The 22,466-nt window shown below is 40.0% G+C and overlaps 1 protein-coding gene and 1 long non-coding RNA gene across 5 annotated transcripts in view; one reads left to right on the top strand and one right to left on the bottom strand.

The window, feature by feature from the left end:
* LOC311598058 (zinc finger protein 58-like) overlaps positions 1–22,466 on the top strand; it is a 29,108-nt gene that overhangs the window by 1,707 nt on the left and 4,935 nt on the right. Inside the window, exons 2-3 of one of the 2 annotated variants that reach the window (XM_084782858.1) lie at positions 15,643–15,769; positions 21,614–21,709. In XM_084782858.1, coding sequence (XP_084638984.1) covers positions 15,643–15,769; positions 21,614–21,709 — 223 coding nt within the window. Of the gene's footprint in view, positions 1–15,642; positions 15,770–21,613; positions 22,255–22,466 lie in introns of those variants that run through there. The other variant, XM_084782859.1, reaches the window with a different exon arrangement.
* On the bottom strand, positions 8,059–11,848 carry LOC311598074. 3 transcript variants are annotated; one of them, XR_014779471.1, is made up of 5 exons: positions 11,712–11,848; positions 10,980–11,257; positions 10,267–10,357; positions 9,948–10,017; positions 8,059–8,308 (listed from the first exon to the last, which is right to left on the bottom strand). It is a non-coding gene; the product is annotated as an uncharacterized lncRNA (long non-coding RNA). The 3 variants fall into 3 exon arrangements; XR_014779472.1 differs by having other exon boundaries at positions 10,980–11,844; XR_014779473.1 differs by lacking the exon at positions 10,267–10,357 and having other exon boundaries at positions 10,980–11,844.

The following is a 22,466-nucleotide window of genomic DNA, read 5'->3' as shown; positions in this document are numbered from 1 at the left end:
TCCAGGGACTGGAAGATTCTTCAGTGTGTTGAGCCTCCAGCTGCTCTTTCACTAAACAGTGAAATGCCTGTAACTTTTTTGTTGTTGTTGTTGTTAGGGCCACTGCTCCTGCCATACAAGTCTGTTTGAAATCCATTTTAGGGGCAAGGCTGTTGGCCTCTCAGCAGTGGCCCCTCTTATAAATTTGGATACTCTAAACAGGATTTCTGAGGTTGCATAGTGGGCATAGCTTGTGGTCGCTCTTGATCACATATATTAATCTCTTCCCCAGAAGCATGTACCGAATCACCCCTAGTTTCAACAGTGTTTATCTCTGTAATTTCAGGAATATTAATCTGAGTACCCTATTATTGTAAGAGATTTCTTCCCCATAGTTTTATGGGTATGTCAGCCACATAGGGTCTCAGACTCCCAGTCTGCCCTTCTGGTTCCACACACTCAAACCACCGTACACTTTGTTTTATTTGAGATAATTTACCAGTTCCTATAATTTCTGTATAAACCCTCTGAAGTGGCTAATTTTGGTTCCAAGACTTCTGACACATGGTTGACACATCACCTCCTGTGTCCACCAAGCCTTCTATTTTAACACCATTCATTTTTATAATTAATTTAGGTCTCTGATCATTAACTATTGTTTGCCAGAACACACATGTCCCTGTGCTTCCAAATGCACCAGTCCTTTACACTGGAGCAGCTTTGCCCTTAATGAAAGAAAACAACAACAGTTGAGCAATTCTATCCCTGGCATTAATTTTCATCTCCTTCTTTACACATGCCATGATTTTTATTTCCTCCTTAGAATCTCCATCTATAATGCACAATAGGATGCACAATAAAACCATGAGAAGTCAGCCCACTTCGTCCCAGAACCATTCCTACTGTGCCTGAAGGCAAAGGACCGAAAATACCAGAATTTAATTTGTAACATTCAACCTGTGGAGATAGGGTAAGAGACATATTTGAAGCCAGATCCAAGGCGGCCCTGCCTTCAGTAGCATGCATTAGATCACTAACATTCAGTTCCCATTTTCCTGCGGGTTTGTCACTTCTGGACTGGCCAAAGGAATTTGACTGGCATTGTTTACAGGGCCCCGAGCCGATTGGGCCCTCCTTCCATTTCCTGTCAGCAAGATATTGCCTTGCACATCTCTTTTTGATTGGCAATCCTGAGACCAATGTTTCCTTTTCCCACAGCAACTACAGAGCCCTGGAAATCTTAACATCTCATTACCATTATGGCCAGAACCTCCTTGTTCTCTCCTACAAGTTTTGTTTTCTTCTGGGTTATCACGCTGGTATTTATCTCTACAGTTTCTTTGCACATGACCAATTTTACCACAATTAAAGCACGAGGTATAATAATATACCTCTGGCTATAGCTTTTCCCACAATATTGTTTTGATACTCCTGAGAATTAATATTAACTGTCTCCTTTACCCAGTCATCTAACGGAGCACCTCTTTCCTTTAATCGTCTAAGTACCCTCTTATATTCAATATTTGCATTCTCATAAGCCATTATAAGTTTTAATGCCTGTTTGGTGTCAGAATCTGGCAACACTCTATCCATAGTGGATCCTAATCTCTGCAAAAATTATGTGAAGCATTCCCTAGGTCCTTGGAACACTTTAGTAAATGGAGTAGTTGTTTTCCCAGGCTCCTCTACCAGCTCCCAAGCTCTCAAGGCTGCAATACAACATTGTTCAATCACTCTATCTTCAGATTGAATTTGTTGTCTTAAATTAGTATATTGTCCTTCACCAAGCAATTGATCTCTATTAATATTTATTTCCCGTGTAGTATTTTCTTGCTCTATTCTTACAGCCTCAGTTCACCACCATGATAACCACTGTAACTTTACGATGCTTCTAATACCGGTGAAACTACATTTTTCCAATCTAGGGGAACAAGTCTATTCTCTGTGGCCCAGCTGTTTAACAATTATTTAATGAAGGCAGCGTGCACACCATATTTGATGACAGTCTCCTTAAAATGTTTTAAATACATCACATCTACAGGACGCCAGGCCATTTCCTCATAACCCTCAGCACCATTTTGCATGGGCACGTGTCTTATAGTGACCAGAAAAGCTGAGGGTGTCTAGGTGACTCTAGAGGTGTCCTGCATTTGGACATTTTCCTTCAAAGACCCTTTGGTCTGTATGCCTTCATTTTCCTTTGCTTTCTGACCTTCTACACACTTTTTAACCACAGGTGCCTTTTGCCTTTCCAGCCCTTCCAGTTTTTTCTTCATTTTGCTCATTTGTTCAGTCAAGTCAGTAATTCTTTCCAAAAATATAGAGCTTATTGACTCTTCCGTTTTCTTCTGGCTTTTCCGTCTCTCTATTCCTTCCTCTTCTTTACTCTCATTTATCAAATATGCTATTTGCTTTCCCATCCCTTAATTTTCTTTCCTGATTCTTTCCATCTGTCCATTCAAATTTGCAATCTTTTCCAAAAGGATATAATTTACTGACCCTTCCAGCTTTTCTATCTTATTAGCCTTTCTTCTAATCCTTCTAAGAATGAAATACAATAAAAGAACACCAAAAACCAGAAAATTCCCTCTAAGTATAAAGCAGGAAAGCGTTTTGCAATGGTAGTTGCGATTTTGCTGATACCCTGAAACAGTATTTCTCTACCTTCTAATTTTGAATCTTCCCTCATACCATTAGAAATTACAGAACCCATCAAGCCCCACATCTGGCGCCACTTGTTGGCTCTGTTTCTCAACAATTAGACTTTTTTATCCAACCCAGCTATCCTACACAAGAGGGAAAAAAGGTGAAAGGGAAATAAGAGTAAACCTTCCAGTGTCTGCTCCACGGGATGGATCAGTAGGTATCTCTGCCCTGGATGCTGGTCCTTTCCCCATCCAAGTGAGCTCCTGCTTGGTCCAAACCTACAGTCTCCTCCAGTCTTCTCTACTTGAGTGTCTCTCTTGCACAATCAAGGGCAGGTCTCCTCCCAGGATCCCTTCTCCCATCGATGTTTGATTAGGGACACAATCACCTGTCTGGAGTCTCCTGGACTCCAGACCCAGGAGGGTTCTCCCAGTCTTCAATAATGTCCATCTCAGTGGGGTGTCAGTGGTGTTTCCAAGCAGTGGGGCCTGAGACAAGACCCACCTAGACTGCCTTCACCTGGGATATTGTCTACAATCCTTCTACAGGGCCATAAAAGTATAGCATAAGGCCAGCGTTCCACAATCAGTTGTTAGGTGAAGGTCAATATGTTGATTTACAAAGGTAGCTTGAATTTGATAACAATGCATTGGCACAATGTCCTCTAGCAGCTTTAAATGCTTGAAACAAAGTTGAAGAGTCAGGAAAGTGCTTTGATTCATTTACTAAAATTGTACAACACCCAAAGAAACTTTCACTGATTTTTTTTTTTTTTTACAGATTGGCTTCAGCCTTAAATAGAGTAAGTTCAGAAGTCAGGAATATACCAATTGAATCTCTGGCATTTGAAATACTAATTCAGACTGTAAAAGGGTAATCAGACCTTAAAGGCATGATGAGCACCAATAGATGAATGGATTATGAATACAACTAATATTGGATCTCACATTTATGATGCTACTCTGATAAGAGAAGTAATTTCTAAAAGTTTTAAGACAAAATAGCTTCAGTTGACAAAACAAAAAATTCATGAGAGAAAAGAAAACAAGTATTTTGGCAACCTTCTATAAATAATCAGATACAAAATCTCAAAATACAAATAAATATCATTAAAATTAAAGACTTAGTAGGCACAGGATAAGATGTGATCATAATTTCTCCAAAATCTTGGCAAGACTGTTCTCTTCAGGAGGTTAAATATTCATCTTCCAGAGATTTGAACTTTATCTGAGGTTTTTAAAAAAGTGCAAGATGGGTCAAGTGTAGAGGGTCAGAAGGACAAATAGGAAAATTAAAGCCATATGTGGCTAATATAGCCATGAATTTATGGGGATGTGATATTTTGCAGAAATGTAAAAACAGTTTAACATTCCTCCAGTCTTAAAGACAAACCATGAAATGAAGATTGCTTCTGAGAAAAGAAAATTAAAAGGTGATTTCAAGAACAGTCACAGACAATTCAGATTTTAGGTAAGCAGTATACAACAGCTGTTGGTCCTTCAAATGTACCAACTGCTCTACTTTTAAAGTGTTTGACAAACCTGTATGGGCGGAACAATGGTCTATAAACAAAAAAAAAGTTATAGAGACTAGGACAGTTCATATAGGAGTAGCTAAATGCTGAACACATTGAGGACTCTACCAGCCCATGGAATTTCCCTGTGTTTGCTACTTAAAAAGAAGAAGAAGGAGGACGAGGAAAGGTAAGAAGGAAGGAAGGAAAGACGGAAGGAAGGAAGGAAGGAAGGAAGGAAGGAAGGAAGGAAGAAACAAAGAAAGAAACAAAGAAAATGGAAGATGTTAATGGATTTAAGAGCCATAAATTATATTATTCAGCCAAAGGGCTCTTTAAAGCCTGGGATCCCATTTTTTTCTTTACTGTCCAAGTCATGGCCTTTGATATAAATTGATTTAGAAGATTGCTTTTTTCACAATCCCTTTGCATGGGCATGATAGAGAAAGATTTGATTTCTCAGTACCTACATATAATAATAGTTGTCCAATAAAGAGATATTACTGGAAAGTCTTACCACAAGGAATGGTAAATAGCCCAACCATTTGCCAATATTTTGTACCACAGCCATTAGCAGTAATTCGTAAACAGTTTTCTTGATCTACAAATCATCATTATATGGGTGGTATCTTACTGGCTGATTCAGTTACCTTAGATGCAGATACCTTAGAAAAAATGTTTGATGAATTAAAGAGATATTTGCCTTGCTGGGCATTACAAAATGCTTTTGAAAAATTCAAAGAGAAGATTCTATCAATTATCTAGGATATAAGTCTACAAAACTTGACCACAGAAAGTACAAATCAGAAGAGATCAGTTACAAACTCTTAATGATTTTCAAAAATTACTGGGAGATATAAACTGGCTATGGCCCACAGTTGGATGAATGACTCAACAACTAATTAATTTATTTCAAACCTTACAGGGTGATAAGGACTTAAATAGTACAAGAAAATTATCAGCTGAGGCTGATAGAGAATTAGCTCTGGTAGAAAGATATTACAGGATGCACATGTGGACCTGCTGGATTGTATTTTAGATATTTTACTTTCTATTTATTCTCCCATGGGAAATCTTACACAGAAAAAAGGATAATATCATAGAATAAATTTTTGTTTCGTTGGTTGGTTTTCTACAGAAACAGAGTAAAAAAATAAAGTCCTATGTAGAAAAGGTTTCTGAATGGACTCTGAAAGGAAAAATGAGACTTTGTCAATTAGAAGTAATAGAACAAGTAGAAATTGTGGTACCCTTTATTAATGTTCAAATTGCCTCATTGTGGGCAGAAAATGAACACTGGCAGAGAGATTGAAGTAAGAGGTTAACAGTTAATTGGGAGAGATTAACAACAAGTACCCCCAAAGTAAGAGGCTTTATGTTATAAAAAGAGCTACTTGGATTCTTCCTCATATAGGAAGAGGGACACCAATTTCTGGAACCCCTGCATTCTATTCTTATGCAAATAAACCAGGAAAGGTGGGTTATAAGTCAAGAAAAATATGTAAAGTGGATCAGAGCCCTTGTGATTCAGTTCAAAATTCAGAGCTGTATGTCATTCTGATGGTATTATGCAATTTTTCTGGGTTTATTAATATAGTTACTGACCCTCAATATGCAGAAGAGTTGTTTTACATATTGAAACATCTGAGCTTACTCCACTTGCCTTGCTCACCTGAAATGAAAGTTGTCTTTTCTTAAACCACATGTTTTAATTCCATATTAGAATGTTAGGCTGTAGATTACCACATTTCATACCATTTTAGACATCAACTTTTGAGTTTTCTTTTTAAAAATACATTTGTTGTTTGGTATTAAAAACACAGTTAAGAGATATAAGATGTTTTAACTGTATTCAAATGGTTACTACAATTCAACCTTGTTTTCTAAATCTCTAAGATTTGGAGTGATTTGGAGCTAAGATGAAATATTTAAGCAGGGCAGTGGTAGCCCATGCATTTAATCACAGCAGAAACAGGCTAATCTCTATAACTTCATTGTTTTCTAAAGTCTAACATTATAATGAACAAGTTGGTGGTGGAACATGCCTTTAAATCCCAGCACTCAGTAATAAAAACCAGACATACTTCTTAATTGGTATGTTTGTACACTAGCGAAATTACATATCATATTTACAGATTGTCATAAAGATTCCCACATGGTTACTAGAAAGGCAACTAATTTACAATGAGGACAGGAACAAAGAACAGCTTTTCTGACTGTCAGTAAGCTCATCTTTGTGCATGGAAGCCTGACCAATATTATGGATATCATATTTATTAGTGAATTGGAGACTAGAGACTCTTCATAAAGCAAAAGGGAGTACAACAACATTTGCCTGTGGGCTTCTATTGCAAACATTTTACAAGGCATAGAGAACCTAATACTCAGTTAATGCCAGCCACCCTGTGGTCATAAAAGCACCACTTAAAGTGATAGATTGAATCCTTGCAAGCCTGAGTCCTTTGCAGGCTTAGCCATGGAAGCGAAGTTATTACTGTGGAACTTGTGCCTAGCTGATTTCCTTATGACCAGGATGTGCTATCAAAAGCCACTGTGCCTTCCTCCAGTGGAGAAATTGGTCAGTTGCCTGTACTCTCCATCCCTAAACTGCACACTACTCCTTGAAAAGAGGCACCCATTGAACTGTGGAGACAAACAGAATAGTCACAGCATTTGGCTAATGTAGGGTTTATTGATGATTCATCAGCCACTGATGTTAATAAAATTAACAGAAAGCAGCAGCCTATAGACCAGTGGAAGGAATGGCCAACACTGAAGAAGGAGCTACAAAAATCAGTGCAGCACTCTTGGCTCTAAGGCAAACAACTAGAAAAGCAAAAGGGAAATCTCTATCTTCTCCAATTCATGGTGTGTGTGCAATGGTACAGCTATATCGTTATCAAAATGGAAAACCACTAACTGGTAGATAAATGGCAAAGATATCTGGTCATGGGAGGTGAAAATGGAAATGGCAAAACCTAGCAAAACTTAGCAAAGGTATTGAATTTTATGTAGCTCATACAGGTGAGACAGACCAAACATCTGAAAATAATGAAATAGTGGACGAATTGGCATCATATTTAATAAACACTGTATGTTTAGTCCAGGGAACTAATTCAAAATAAATCATCAAAAATGATAGAGTACATATTCCAAAATCTTGAAAGTTTATCCCTAACATCAAAAGAAGAAGAAAAAGAAGAAGAAGAAGAAGAAGAAGAAGAAGAAGAAGAAGAAGAAGAAGAAGAAGAAGAAAGGAATCCATATCTAGGTGGTGGTGGTTCACACCTTTAATCCCAGCATTTGGGAGGTACATGCCTTTAATCCCAAAAATTATGAGGCAGAGCCAGGCACATAAGAATTACAGTGATTTAAATTTAGAAAACTTTTAAAAGGCAGGCTGAAATAGAATGTACTTTGTGATCTAAAACTAAATACATTTATAACTTGAATAAGAGGGAAGAATACTGTATATATTAAGGTATATTTGTTTTCAATTTTTAAAATTTATTGTCTTCTAATTTCAATTAAAGCATCATACATTTTCTGTTGCCAAAAACCATTTTGGCCTAGGAAAGCTATAATCCGCCAAAAGAACCCACAGAGTTAATGTTGGGGCAGGGTTTCCCCCCCACTCTGGGAAATAAAAGCATCTAGCTAATGAATCAAGAGATGCAAAAGTGAAACATCTGAAGAAAAGGACTAGACAGACACCAAGGAAGACAAGTAGCTCACATGATCCAGCTTCACAGTCTGACTCAATACCCGTTTCCTCAAAAATCTGCACCCAGAACACCTTCAAAATGGCTGTCTAAGTTGGGACAGCCTCACAGACATTTCCAGCCAGGACTTCAGTTGAGCCCTGAACTTTCCCATTCCACAAAGACAGGACAACAAATGATACAGATAGCACTCCTAGGACTTGGCCAATTTCCAAATTTAATTCCCCCAAAAGATGCCATTGCCCCAGACAACAGGAAGCAAACTCCCATTTCCATGAGGTGGATTGGTTGATTTTTGCCATGCAATGGATGGTGGTTTGTTGTTGTCTTAGGAAGGCTGTTTCTAACTTGTTAATGGTCTTGGTCATGGAGGAAACCAAGAAAAGGAGGTTGGATTCAGGGATTTCTTTCTCTCTTTTTCTTTCCTCTGTCCTTCTGTCTCTCCTATCTAGTATTAGGGCAGAAAAGAGGAAGAAGGAATGAAAAGAGAGATAGGAATAATAAGATAAAAGGGCAAGTTATTGAATCTAATTTGAGACTATAAAGCAACAACATAATTGCTATAGACATGTATATTGATACAAATTTAAGGTTCTATTACTTATGGCATACTATATATATGTTTCAACTCTTGATTTAGGTATTGTACCTGTGAAACTCATTTACAAATGCAATATGAAGTTCTAGTCCTTTTGAAAGCTGCTATTTCAGACAGTTTAAGATAAATAACAAATGCAAACGAATAGTCAATCAAACTTAAGGTCTTGTTAGAGTCTAGTTTAGTTAATCACAGAAATAAGGTTTATTTAGCCTCTTGTAGATTTTTTTATAGTAAATTAGATTGTAAATAGCTAGAAACAAGCAACATTTGCCTATTCAAATATACTGAAATAGGTAGTCTTCAAAAACCACCAAGATCTACACAGTAGGGCATTTAAAGATGTTTCATAATAAAAGTATTTCGGACAGTGAGATATATCTGCTCCTGGTAGCACCATCATATTACTTCAAAGAAGATGATAGGTATAAGTTCCTTCATATGAAGTTTGTTTCAAGTGTGGCAAAGCTACCCATGGGCCAATAACTGCTCTTGCCTCAACTTCTGACAGTATGCTGTATACAAGCAGGATATAAAGAAAGTCAACACCAAATTTTCCCAGGGCGTTTTTCAACCCAAAGCTAAGATTGGCATTCTGATTTTTAGGCTTTATCATGTTCTTTGTTTTGTTTTGTTTGTTTGTTTTCTAATCTAGAATGTATAGCAGGATGCTTAGGCCAGACAGCTTATGGCCTATATGAATAATATGAATAACAACACAGAAGCTTTTTAATATTTTAAACCTTAAGTATTTTAGCTGGGCAGACTCCTATCCAGATTTATCTAGAACTGATGCTACATATTTTTGGGAGCTACCATGTCAATGTTGGAACACAAACTCACATACTCTGCAAGAACATTAAATACTCAACAACTGAACCATATCTTTAGCCTGTAAGACCAGATGTCAAAGTGTTTCCACCAAACATCACACCTAATGAATGTTTCAATGGGAGGAAATTAAATAATATTATTAATATGTCATAAAATATATTATAGGCAATAGAGTTAAAACTGTCAATGTGGTCTAAACATATTAGGACTGAGAATTTGGCTTGGGTAGACTTTTCCATAATTATGTCTAGGTTCGAAATATCCTGCTGAATGGGGCTTCCTCTTAGATTTTGTGTTTTCTATTTGTGCTTACACTGTAGTAGCTCCTCCTACTCTTTAATTAAACAACCCCACTAGGAAGAACTGGAGACTGCAGAAGAGTTGCGAAGGAACGCTGCATCTGGATGGATCAGCACTTCTTCTATGAATGAGCACCTTCTTAGTAAGCTTTGTATGTAATAGACACAAAGATACATGTACACACACACACACACACACACACACACACACACACACACACAGAAAGTCTAGCCATGCTCAGAAATGCTAAGCTCTTAAGGTTGCTGACAGTGCCCTTCACTGCAGCATTCAGGAGGAGGACTGACCAGTCATGACCTCATTCTAAGCAGCCTTGCCAATCAGGGGCCCAGCTTACTGTATTGCTTCTTGACTCTAGTTTCTCCAAGTTGAGGAAGCTGTTCCCTGTCACTGGGCTAATACACTGCCTGCAATAGAAGAACAGAATAGGAACCTCGAACCTTCTCCCCTCAGAAACAGCTTCCCTGTGAATGAGTATGCATCATGACAGCACGAAACCTTCCTGTGATGGGGTTTGTATCTTTGTCTCAGGCCTGAGCTGCACAGGAATCCTCACTGCTTAGACCATGTGGGCATTCTCAGTACTCCTCGGTTCCAATGGGACCGTGCTACTACAGTGAGCTCATTTGACAGTCCTGTGAACATATTTCTGATACCTTTGTGTTCAAGGAGGAATCACCTCAGTGTTCTGCTCAGGAGAAGTGTGGGACATTCAGGCTGATGTTCAAATAGTGCCAAATGTGAACCCTGACAGGAGCAGAGGACAGACAGGAAATTCAATAAGAAACATGAAACCTGGAGCAGAGGGAACTATCCTATAATGCACAATGGACCAAGAGTCACTGCACAGACTGACACGATCCCAGGGGCCCTGCCCTCCTCTTGGAGAGATGCAGAGGAGGAAAGCATGTGCTCAGAGAACACTGGTGACTGGCCTTGATTTCCAAATCTTCTCTCTTAAGCTTCTGAGAGGCTGGCTGGGTAAGAGGCAAGGGTCGCCAAGGATGGCTTCAATAAACATCTTAAAGAGATAATTCTGAGGCCTAAATTACCTTCCTGCTTCCTTATTTTTTTTAAAAAAAAAAAAACTTATTTATTCACTTTACATCCTGTTTGCATCCCATCCTCCTTTCTCTCCCACCCCGCCTCCACCCCAATTTCCCCACCTCCATTCTCGTCTCTCCTTTCCACAGAGAACGGGGTGGTCCCCCATGGTTACCAACTGGTTCTGGCACATTAAGTTATTGCAGGACTAGGCACATCCTGTCACATCAAGGCCAGGGAAGGCAGTCCAGTTAGGGAAATGAGAGGCATCTAAGTCGTAGCCCCTCCCCCAGATGTTAGTGGATTCACATGAAGACCAAGCTACCTATCTGCTGTATATGTGCAGGGGGGTCCTAGGACCAGTCCATGGATGCTCTTTGGTTGTTGGTTCAGTGTCTGTTAGCTGCCATGGGCCCAGGTTCCTTGAATGAGTAGATCTTCTTGTGGTGTCCTTGACTCTTCCGGCTCCCTCATTCGTTCCCCCCAACTCTTCCATGGGACTCCTTGAGCTCTGTCTAAGGTTTGGCTGTGTGTATCTGTATTTATTTTTCCATCAGCCGCTGGGTAGAGCCTCTGAGAGGAGTTGTTATGCTAGGCTCCTGTCTGCAAGCACAGTAGAATAGCATTCATAGCGTCAGGGATTGGTTCCCTCCCATAGGATGGGACTCAAGTACGGCCAGTGTTTGGCTGGCCATTCCCTCAGTCTTTGTTCCATCTTTGTCACCGTGCATCTTGTGGGCAGGACAAATTTCGAAGGCTTTGTGGGTAGGTTGATGTCCTTATCCCTCCACTAGAAGTCCTAGGTAGCTGCAGGAGGTGGCCACTTTAGGCTCCATATTCAACATTGCTAGGAGTCTCAGCTGGATGACCAGCACTGACTTCCTGGGGTTTGCCCGATCCCAGGTCTCTGGAAGTCCCAGAGACGCCCCCACCTCCTATTTCCATTTTTTCACCTGTCCCTTTCTCCCCCTGCTCTCCCTACTCCTAACACCTACACCTTTTTAGCAGAAAGAACTAGGTGACTCTGATAAACATTACTGTGAAAGGCTCGACTCACAGGCTAAGATCGAGTGCTGTGTCGGATAAGAATTTAAAACAGCTTGAATCCCCTGTGGCTGTCCCTGTCCTGAAGCCTGTTTCTTTCCATCCTAGCCTGTATGCACTGTGGCAGGAACTAAGGTACTGTACAATCTTCTTTTCTGGAAGTTCTTCGCACCGACTTGTGGGAAATGTAGTCCCGACCACTGTGACGTCACAAGAAAGGATTGTGGGTATCGACCTTCCGCATTCCTTTTCCAAACTTCGCTTCTTTCCAAAGTTAGGGGAGTGTCCTGCTCAGCGCTGGGCTGGCATCTCTGACATGGAGGTTGGTGCAGGCAGCAGCGGCGTCCTGCAGATTTGAGGAACTGTGCAGGGTAGCGGGTCCGGCAAGGAGGGAGCTCACTTGGGCTGTATGGGAGACCAGGGAAGCTGACATGGATGTGCAGTGCTGACCTAGGCTGGGCCACTGGCCTTGGGTACAAGTTTGACAGGGAGAAGGTTGGAAACAACAGGATTTCGAGGGCAGGTTAAGTCTGCTGACTGCCTGTGCCTGAGTAGCTGAGAGAGCTCAGTCATCTTTGCTGGGTAATCATGGCCTACGTGGCTGTCCGAGGCTCCCACGACTGTAGTCAGGTTTCTCAGGACATCTGGAACACGTGGACATCTAGCCTCTCCTATACTTTATGTCCGACCTAGTACTCCTGGTTTGAACTCACAGAACTTCCTAAAGTTCCTAGTTTTCAGGGACAGAGAGTCCTGTGAGAGCGGTTGTTCAATGGGATGTTCGTGCCTTTTCCTTCAGAATGAACTCTTAGATTTATGGATGCCTCGGTTTTAATAGGAGTTCCTAGTGTACAAACATCACAATACATTGCTATATAACCACAGAATAATCTTAGAAATGGCATGAACCTATCCTTACACAACATAATTATGGATTTTACACTTCAAAGTAAAAATCACTAGACAGTAATACCTCATCAATTCTGAGACTGTGTAGTGTCTGCAAATTGGGCTCCTTTTCAGATGTGAGAACTGGAGCTCATGATATGGGCGGGAATGTTTCTGAAAGGGAGGGAAGAAATGGCCCTGCTAATCTGCCCGGCTCTTTACATGGTTCTTCTATCTGTTCATGTTATCAGCAGTGATTAAACTCTTCAATGCATTTTTGTCACTCTCTCTGGAAGCCAGGTTCACTGATGCTCCCTGAATGTTTCTAGAAAGATTTCCCCAAGACTTTGTACTGTGTTGGAGAGAATATAAGATGAATTGGAAAGTTGTAACACACTCAGGGTCTTGTGATTTGCATATAGTAGGTTCCTGTTTGTACAAAACCCACATCTCTCATCTTAAAGGTAAAGAGATAGTTAATTCTGGAGCTATTTGCATGTCCATGACCTGGGAATACAGATTTAGGTTACCCTGGATTCCATGCTTCAACAAGGAAGCAGGTTCATGGCTTTACAGAACACTGAACGTCAGCAATCAAAGAAAGGATGAAATACACGGGTGGGCGCCCCAGAGAGCAGGTCCTCTGCGCAGGGAGAGCTGTTCTGTGCGCCTGGGATACTGTCTGATGACGTTCTCAGCATGGGGACGATAGACGCTCGTGTTCTGTCTTGTCAGTGGATTCTAAGAGGTTTTTATCAGTTGTCACAAACTGTTTGGGCCACTCCAGAGTGAGACAAGGACTGAGTGTTCCTGAAGGGTGAAGCCAGCCCAAGGTAAGGCAGTCACCCCAAACCTGTAAAACTCCAGTCTGTACGCAGCACTGAACGTCCTCATGGGCCATCAGTCTCTGCAGCCACAGCCACCTCTCAAGAGTTCTTCACTCACAGCCAGACACAGGCTTTTCAGGGTTTCTCCTCCGCAGCCCCTCCCCCTATCTTGAGTGACCTTGCATGTACTGTCACTCTTCTGTCAACCCAAGTGTGTATGTGCTGGAGACTGACTTATGACATTGAAATCTACTCTTAGGAAGTGTGGCCTGTAGACCTCCTTGCCCTCTCTACTGGAATTTTCAGTGTGTTTCCAACCACATCTAAGATAGTCCTTAGTCAGTACTGCTAATCTGTAGGAAAAATAATAACATTGTGTGAAGTGCGGAAAGCACACGGCCTTGTCCAGCCAACAGCTTCCCTGTGTAGAGACAGATACAGCAGCATGCTCATGTATCACTTACAGGCACCAAATATTTACATATATATGGAATTAAACAGCCCTACAACTGAAAGGTGAGCTTAAGTCTAGTCTATGATTCATGTCTCTCATCTCTGTATTTTGAGGAGTTGTCAGGAACTCTAGAGTTCAAATTTATCCTCTGCTTCATAGGCATAAGGCAAGCCTAGGCTACACTATATTTTAAAAGGAGTATTTTTAAAAAATGTTTATTGGGTGTAGTAATTACTTTTTCTGGTTCCTCTCACTTCTGAGCACCAGCAACCTGACAGAAATCCATGCAAATTGCATTGTACTAATTATCAATCCTTACACCTATGCTTAGAGAAGTTCTATTGACTGTGCTTGAAATCTAATTTCCAATTTTCCACTAGCATCCATTTGTTATTGCCATCATGTGTTGATGATTAGGAACACATTTGTATTTACTGTGTGTTGGGGTGTGGTCTGGTTGATTCCCAAATGAGCAAGACTTGCGTACCCCAAAATGTTTGTAACCTCATTCCCATTTGATCAATAAAAAGCCAGCCCACCAGGGCAAATGGGATAGGCATGGCTAAAGTTCTTTGGCTTTGAGGGGAAGAGAGACCAGCAGAGAAAGGGAGGACAATTTGGATAGAATGCATAGCTTTTCTTCTCCTGTGAAAAGAAATATAAAATCTCCTCCCCAACTCAACACATTTCCTTTCTTCCATTCTGAGATCATCACATATATATGTTGATCTAATTCCAGTGTACTTCAGCAGCTGTGGTACTTGTCTCATTGGTATTTTTTAAAAATTAAAGTTAACAAAGCATGACTTAATCTATCCCTGGGAGATTCCTTATCCCGCTTCTGTTCTATGAGCATTCTCTCAGAAGTCTTGTTTGACTTTTCTGCAACTGTTTGTCCTGTAAGGTTGTAAGATATAGCTGTAACATTCTATGCCATATCATCTAAAATAGTGTTCTAACGGATACACATGTTGAAGCATCATGAGCTTTTATCTGTAAAGGCATTTCCAAGATATCCATCATTTTCAACAGATGTGCAATTTCAGAGCCATCCTTCCCAGATTTCAAGGCAAAGGCACATTAGAGTTCTGATTGTGAGCCTATGGCATGGTGTATATATTTTAGTTCTTCAGACTCTGGTAAATGAAAAACTATAAGCCACTGTAGGACCTTGTCCCAACTTTGTGCTATAGTGAACAGTGCTGTGGATGTGGAAGCACAATAGGCCCTTTTGTCCCTGAGTTCATTTCTGGTCATGGAGTTTCATGGCGGAACTAGGAGCTCTAGCTAAGGTGGCTATATACGATTATAATTTGGTAGAAGGCGTGTCTAAGAGGTTGTCTGATCTTCTTTCACTGCAGTTAGACACTTAGTTGTGAGCAGCCATAGAGCTTCTCCGAGTCAACCCCAGGTCTTTGGAAGAGCAACCACAGCTCTTGACTCCTGAGCCATCTCTCCAGCCCCAACACACTGTTTTGTAGATGCGCTCATACTCTGTTTTATGGTTCTTAAAAATACAATGTCCATAGGAGTTTCTAGGTCCTTCTGCCATCCACTTTACTTAAAGATGGGTCTTCTGTAACATCCCAGCACCACATCACAAGTATTTCAGGGCCATTACTTCCCTGTATCTGAAGCGCTTTCAGCTCTCCTCTCACTCTGGGTGACCCTGACATTTGTGTGGAGAAGCCCGTGATGCCCCTAGGCATTTATGTTATTGTTGATGGCTGTAATTAGCATAATGTGTGGGAGTCACGCTTTTTTCTCTATTTCAGGACATGCTGTCGTTCTGGGATGTGGTCATTCACTTCTCTGCAGAGGAGTGGGAATGCCTGGAGCCTGCTCAGTGGAATTTGTACAAGGATGTGATGTTGGAGACTTACAGCCACCTTGTCTTCCTGGGTGAGGATCACGTCCACGACGAATTCTCAATTAATTGTCAGCATGAAATTGGCTCCCTTTGTGCAGTATCTCATGGGACCTTGTGCTTACACCAATGAGGTTCATAGGGAAACTTCAAGGAAAATTGCAATTAGTCATGTACCTTAGAACTATTTCTTCTTGTGTTCATGCCCCGCCCCCATTTAAATGTGTGGTTTAGATTAGAAAGAAAGTGGCATGATCAGGAGTGGTGCACCTTAAAGAGACGGTCATACACTTCCGTTTTAAAAGCTTTCCTTGTAACTTAGGGACGTGAAGCTAGGACCTTGTTACTGTTAGTCTTAGGTATGGCCTACTAAATGCTTATTATTTATAATCATTACGATGGTATTATCTCACCCACTTATACACTCAGTAAAGATGCAGACACCGGGTGTATTTTAGAATAGCCTATTTTCACCTGGGCAAAGTAGATATTACCTCCTAAGATATTCTCCATTATCTCCTAGTCTCCAGCCCATTCCATCTGCTTCTAGTAATTTCTGTTGGGTCTACTTCCCATCCATAATCCCACAATACTCCTCAGGTTCTTCATGTTGGCCATCTCTTTCCATGAGGCGCTCCAGAGTTCCTCCTCTGGGCCCACGTGGCTCTTTTCCTACCCCATAGTGATGCTCCTTCTTCCTTCTCCATCAGGTCTGCCTCTCTATCCTAAGATTCTCTCTGCTCAAAGCCCTTGAACCTTCACTCTGCCCCTCCCTTCTGCCTTGCTCAAGTATTTTATTCAGCCAATCTGAGATGCAAGGTTCAGGGCAGTAACTAGATCTTGTTAGCTAGTAATTAGCATCAGAACACATAATCAGACCAGCCTCTAACAACGCCTCCTTTCTGTCTAAATATAAAGACCATTTTTTAATATTAACAAAACCTAAGAACAATTATAATTTACATAATTTACATATTTACATAATGCCGAGTTAAAGGTATTTGGCAACTTTGAAGAAAATATTATCTGTCCTATCGATGACAGTCTAGAGTTTTGTACATAAACTATTTTTTTATCAACCTATTAAATTAAACCACTATCTAGACTTTAAAGCATCTTTAATTTGTAAATAACTAAACTGAATTGTAAACTGTAATAATGTAGTTTTCAACCCCATCAGAGACTTGAAAACAAATAAAATTAATTACCTGAGTAAACAGGAAGCACAAGTTAGCAGCTTCCAAAATGAGAAAATGACAGAGATAGTTCGCTGCCTAGATAGTCATCCAACACTCTATATAACGTTGGAGCATCATCTTCAGCCTTCTGGCCCAGTATATCTGACAGATATATTTGTGAAGCAGGAATATTGAGGACTTGTTTACCCTGTCTTGCCAGAGTTCGGCAGTTGACTCAGCCTGCATTCCAAGCATGCTCATTTCAGGCAGTATTCTGTCTGTGGTAGAAATGAGGAAGGGCATTTTCTTTGCCCACATGGCTGGCTTGTCATATTTGAAGCCATCTTTAGATAAAGGTTTCTTGATACTCCTTATCTTCTTTGAAGTAGCCTGTGGGTCCTGCCAGGAGTTGACATGTTTCATTGTCAAAGAATCCTTAAAATAATAAAAACATCTTTAAATGCCATATTCTGTACGTCTCTGAAGTTTTGAAAACCTTATCTATCTAATTGTTTTTATATAATCTATCTATAGAATTATATCTATCTGTTAAAGCTAGGATGTATATTCCTGTGCTAAATTCAACTAGTATTTGACATGCCCATGAATCTGATTGACTACCTATAATTTGTATATAATATGCGGCAAAAATAACCTTAAATTTGAATTCTATACCAATATATCAAAAATAAACTTATTTTACATCAATATGCAGAATTCTACCTAAATGAATAAAAAATAAACTTATTTGAGAGCAACAATTAAATCCTTAAATTGAGGAGTAGATTCAATAATATACTTTTTGTCCTATCATCTCTCTATATTTTCAATTTTCTCCTGTTTTTTTTTTCAACTCCACTTTCCTTACCTTAGAAAGAATGAAAGATATAGAAAAGAAAAGGAAGAGAGAAATCCCTGGTGTAACTTCATTTTCTCTCTGAAAAAACCATTAATAACTTATAACCAAGGCTAGAGAGATGGCTCAGAGGTTAAGAGCACTGTCTGTTCTTCTGAAGGTCCTGAGTTCAATTCCCAGCAACCACATGGTGGCTCACAGCCATCTACAATTGGATATGGTGCCCTTTTCTGGCATTCAGGCACACATGCAGGAAGAATGCTGAATAAATAATAATTTAAAAAATAACATAACCAACTTCCAATGACAATAAACATTCATAGCCCAAGAAAACAACTAAAAACCTACCCAACCCCCTTAAGGGAAGTGGGATGTCATTTTCAAGGTTGCTTCTCACTGATTATGAAATGAAGAATGCCTTTAGGGGGGCCAAATAAAATTGGGAAAAATGGTTAAGAAAGCTGGCAATAGCGTTTGTGGTCTAGTCTCTAAATGTTGAGAAATTTAGGCTGACTTAGAAGTCCTGTTTGGAACAGTCTGAAATGCTAGACCAATTGAGATCAGCAGCTTTCTTCAAAGCTCTCCTGGATCAGACTCTGATGAGCAGCAATGAGGCTGGAACATGCAGGATGCTGGAACAGATGTGGCAGCGCCTTGGCATCCTGGAGGATGAGTCCTGTCAGGTTTGATCTAGTATCATCAGTGTCCAGTTCTATTGTTCTGAAAATATATAATTTCTCACAAGCACTGCACAGTCTTCAAATTATAAATGTATGAGATGTGCAGGATGCACAGGTCAATTGAGAATGTTTTTCTGCTCTTTATATTTAGGTCTGTTTTATTTTGTCATGTCTCAAAGAGGGTGTATAATATTACCACTATCAAAGAACATACAATCATTATCTTACTGAAATCAAAACAAGGTTGCATAGATCTAAACGTGTATTAGGCTGAGCCACTACCTGTCTCCTGAAAGAAGGCCTCCTGCTTAAAGAGACAAACCGGTTGCCCTGGGCAATAGAAAAGGCATTATATTTTAAATAAACTTTATATAAAATCTTTTTTTTTTTTAGTGTTCAAGCATACCCTAGGTATGTGTTACCTGTTTAGTGTTTAGGCCTGGATTTTTATATTTGTTGTGGCTACTTTCATCCTGCCCTTTTTTCCATATGGAATGGGTGTTATGTCTTGATAGCCAAGTTTTATATAAACTCCATTATTTTCAGAGCTTAAGTATACCCTAGGCATCTTGTACCTTCTTTTTTTTTTTTTCACTTGTTGTGTCTGTCTTTGCCTTGTCCCTTTTTCTTTTTTCTTTTTTAAAATATATTTTATTAAATTATTCATATTATATCTCAATTGTTATCCCATCCCTTGTATCCTCCCACTCCTCCCTCCCTTCCTCTCATTTTCCCCTTACTCCCCTCCCCTATGACTGTGACTGAGGGAACCTCCTCCCCCTGTATATGCTCATAGGGTATCAAGTCTCTTCTTGGTAGCCTACTATCCTTCCTCTGAGTGCCACCAGGCCTCCCCATCCAGGGGATGTGGTCAAATATGGGGCATCAGAGTTCGTGTGAAAGTCAGACCCCACTCTCCACTCAGTTGTGGAGAATGTCCTGTCCATTGGCTAGATCTGGGTAGGGGTTCAAAGTTTACTGCACATACTGTCCTTGCCTGGTGCCATAGTTTGAGCAGGACCCCTGGGCCCAGATCTGCCCATCATAATGTTCTTCTTGTAGGTTTATAGGACCCTCTGGATCCTTCTACTTTGCTGTTCTCCCATGCTTCTCTCATCTAGAGTCCCAATAGGATGTCCTCCCCTCTGTCCCAGTTTCCTGGTAAGTGAAGACTTTCATGGGACATGCCCCTTGAGCTAGTGCTTGTCCCTTTGTAGCCTTTACATTTTGGGGTTTTAGACCTTCCCTTAGGCTAGCATGTATTTCCACCTGTATAGTCCTCTGTGTCTTTTTGTGCCAGGCATGGCCGTAACCTGTCCCCCTTGACAAAGAGTCTCATATTTAAAGGCACAGGTCAGTTGTAAGAGCAATGTGACATCTCACCTTAATCAGCATTTAATAGCCTTTTGGCTGTAGGAAGCATGCAGTTGGTATGTTTGTTTCCCAGCCCAACTTTGGGTCTGTTTATTGATTAACAGAATATTCTTTGTTGGTAACAGTAAGCAAGGAAGAAGCAGAGTTAGTGGCACCTGGCCTAAGAAAGCATCAACCTGTGTTGATGGCAACAGGAAATTTTAAACTGACCATTTCCCCCCTAAAGCTGGCCCTGTAAACAACCTGCTTTCTCAGCAGAGGGTTCCTGACCAACTTCATCTTGTTGGGATTAAAGGTGCTTTCATTTATCTGTTTAAATTTCTCTTCGCAAATCCAGTCAAAAATCTTTTAAAAACCTCGTGTTTTGGCAATGTAAAAAACCAAAAATATTCTATTTCCACTATAGGGAAAAACAAAATCTTTTAAGCAAAATTCAAAGACACAACACAATTTTAAGTTTTGGGCCAGCTGCACCATCTTAGGCTGCAGCGGTGGAGCCCAGTCTATCATTACTTGGGATCTAGGTGTTGTTAATGTGTATTGTGGGACCTAGCTCAGAAAGACTTTACAAATATCTCACAGCTACAGAACCTTGAGCTTTTGCCACGATCAACTCTATCAAGAAGAGCCCTGTTTTTTCCTCCCTTCCCATTGCCTGTAACTTATTAATTGTATCTCTCAGACTTTTCCCCACCTTTTCCTTGAAAATTCCTATTGAGGGCTTGAAAAAATCATGATCACTATTAAACACATTGCAACCAGGTCCATGACAGTAACAGCCAAAACAAAGCCAAAAAAGATCCAAGTGCCCTCTGCCATGGAATTTTCCATTTCAAGTGTAATTCTAGACCTAACTCTATCTTTAAGCCTGCCTGCTTCCTAATTTTGCCTCCCCAACCCACCATTTGTCCATAACTGCTGCTGCTCTGTAAGAGCTAAGCCCATGGACAGGAGCAAACAGCACTTGCGAAATGCATTTTGTCTTTGGTTCCTTGCTCTTTGGCTAAGAAATTGTTCTTTACCTAGGACTTCTCAGGCTATAAGCTTAGCTTCAAGCCCCATGTTGAATCACCATTCATTGAATACTTATTAATGTTTAATATTTACTTATTCTTTTAATAAATAAATGGCTACTCCTTAACCAGCTATATACCCAAGTAGCCACCCAGAGAGACTAGGATCTATTTAATTAGCCTAGAGCGCAATATTGAGCAATAATTACTCCATCCTAAACCTCCAAGCTACTCTGGCTTCCTCCCATTCAGATTTCCTGCATATACTTGCTTTTTATTTGTATCCTAGATCCAGCTTCTTCCTCCTTGTGCTACCCTGTTCTTTTCATATGGCTCTATCCTCTCCGTCCTCTCTTTCTCTTACCCTCACTGAACCTGGATGCCCTATCCTCTGTCTTGTGTAGCATTGGCTAGTTGGCTTTTATTTGCAGTACAGAGAACAAATGATGATGTGTATACACCAACTTGAGACAGGAGATACTTGGAATAAACATCACTATGCAGTGTGGTTGAAACCAGATAGTGGGGTAGAGAAATAAGCTTTTGAATGAACAACGACACACTTGACAAAATCCATAAGAACATTATGCCAATAGGACCTGAAAATCCTAAATTCATCCCAGACATACTGATGTGTCCATCAGAAAACACATAAAGAACAAATCTTCTACACTCCTCTACACTGTACTGTCTCCTTCCTTATACATTCAGTCCTGGAAAGACATGTTATTTCTCAGGAGAACACCTTAACAATGCTGTTCCCTGTTCCCACAAATAGGTCTTGCTTCCTCTAAGCCATTCCTAGTCACATTTCTGGAGCAAAGACAACAGCCTGCAAATGTGAAGAGACAAGCAGCTGCCACCATGCACCCAGGTGTGTCAGAATGAGGGGGGCAGAGGACAGAGTGGGGTATCCAACAGAAAGCCATTGAGACATAGTGTTCTGATGCAAATCATCTTTTAAAGATTTCATTTTCTGTCTTCTGCTGTCATTGGAGGACATCTATCTGACATTCATGTTTCTCATGAGTTTGTTTTCTACTACCATGAGGCTAACTTGTATTTACAAAAACAGCCAAAGTTCTATCATTTCTAAGTGAACTTTAACTTGGGTATTTATTTTCTTCATAAGATTTGCATAACAATTCTTAAATCCTTGAAATCTATTGTCTAATGTTATTATGGACTGTCTCCTCTTTATGCAGCCTAACACTCATAACATTCAAACCTAAAACTCTGTACTTACAATATAGATATAAAATGTGTATACAGGTGTTTTATAAGTTGGACTACCTTTATACCTTGTTTTTATCTAATACTATTTCCGTACTTGTTTGAGGGACTGATTTCCATTTGCAAAATGCTGTTATGGCTTTTCCTAGTTGTCGATGTTGTGCCTTCCTTACATGTTTGACATTAATTAAAATGTTCCTTTGTTTCTGTGTTCTATGTTGTCATGGTCTTCTTACTTCAGTGGAAAGTTACATGATTCTCACCTATTGTGTATTTTAAATTAGGCTTTATTGAATACAGGTATAGCAATGTGAATGTAGCTCATCATTTATGTAATAAAACACAAGTATGAGTAAAAAGCTTTTTTAAAAAACAAAAAGCATTGTAAATATAAAGAA

Source organism: Acomys minous, assembly GCF_964271855.1.
Source record: "Acomys minous genome assembly, chromosome: 5".
Classification (NCBI taxonomy): domain Eukaryota; kingdom Metazoa; phylum Chordata; class Mammalia; order Rodentia; family Muridae; genus Acomys; species Acomys minous.
This window is presented reverse-complemented; position numbering and strand designations above follow the sequence as displayed.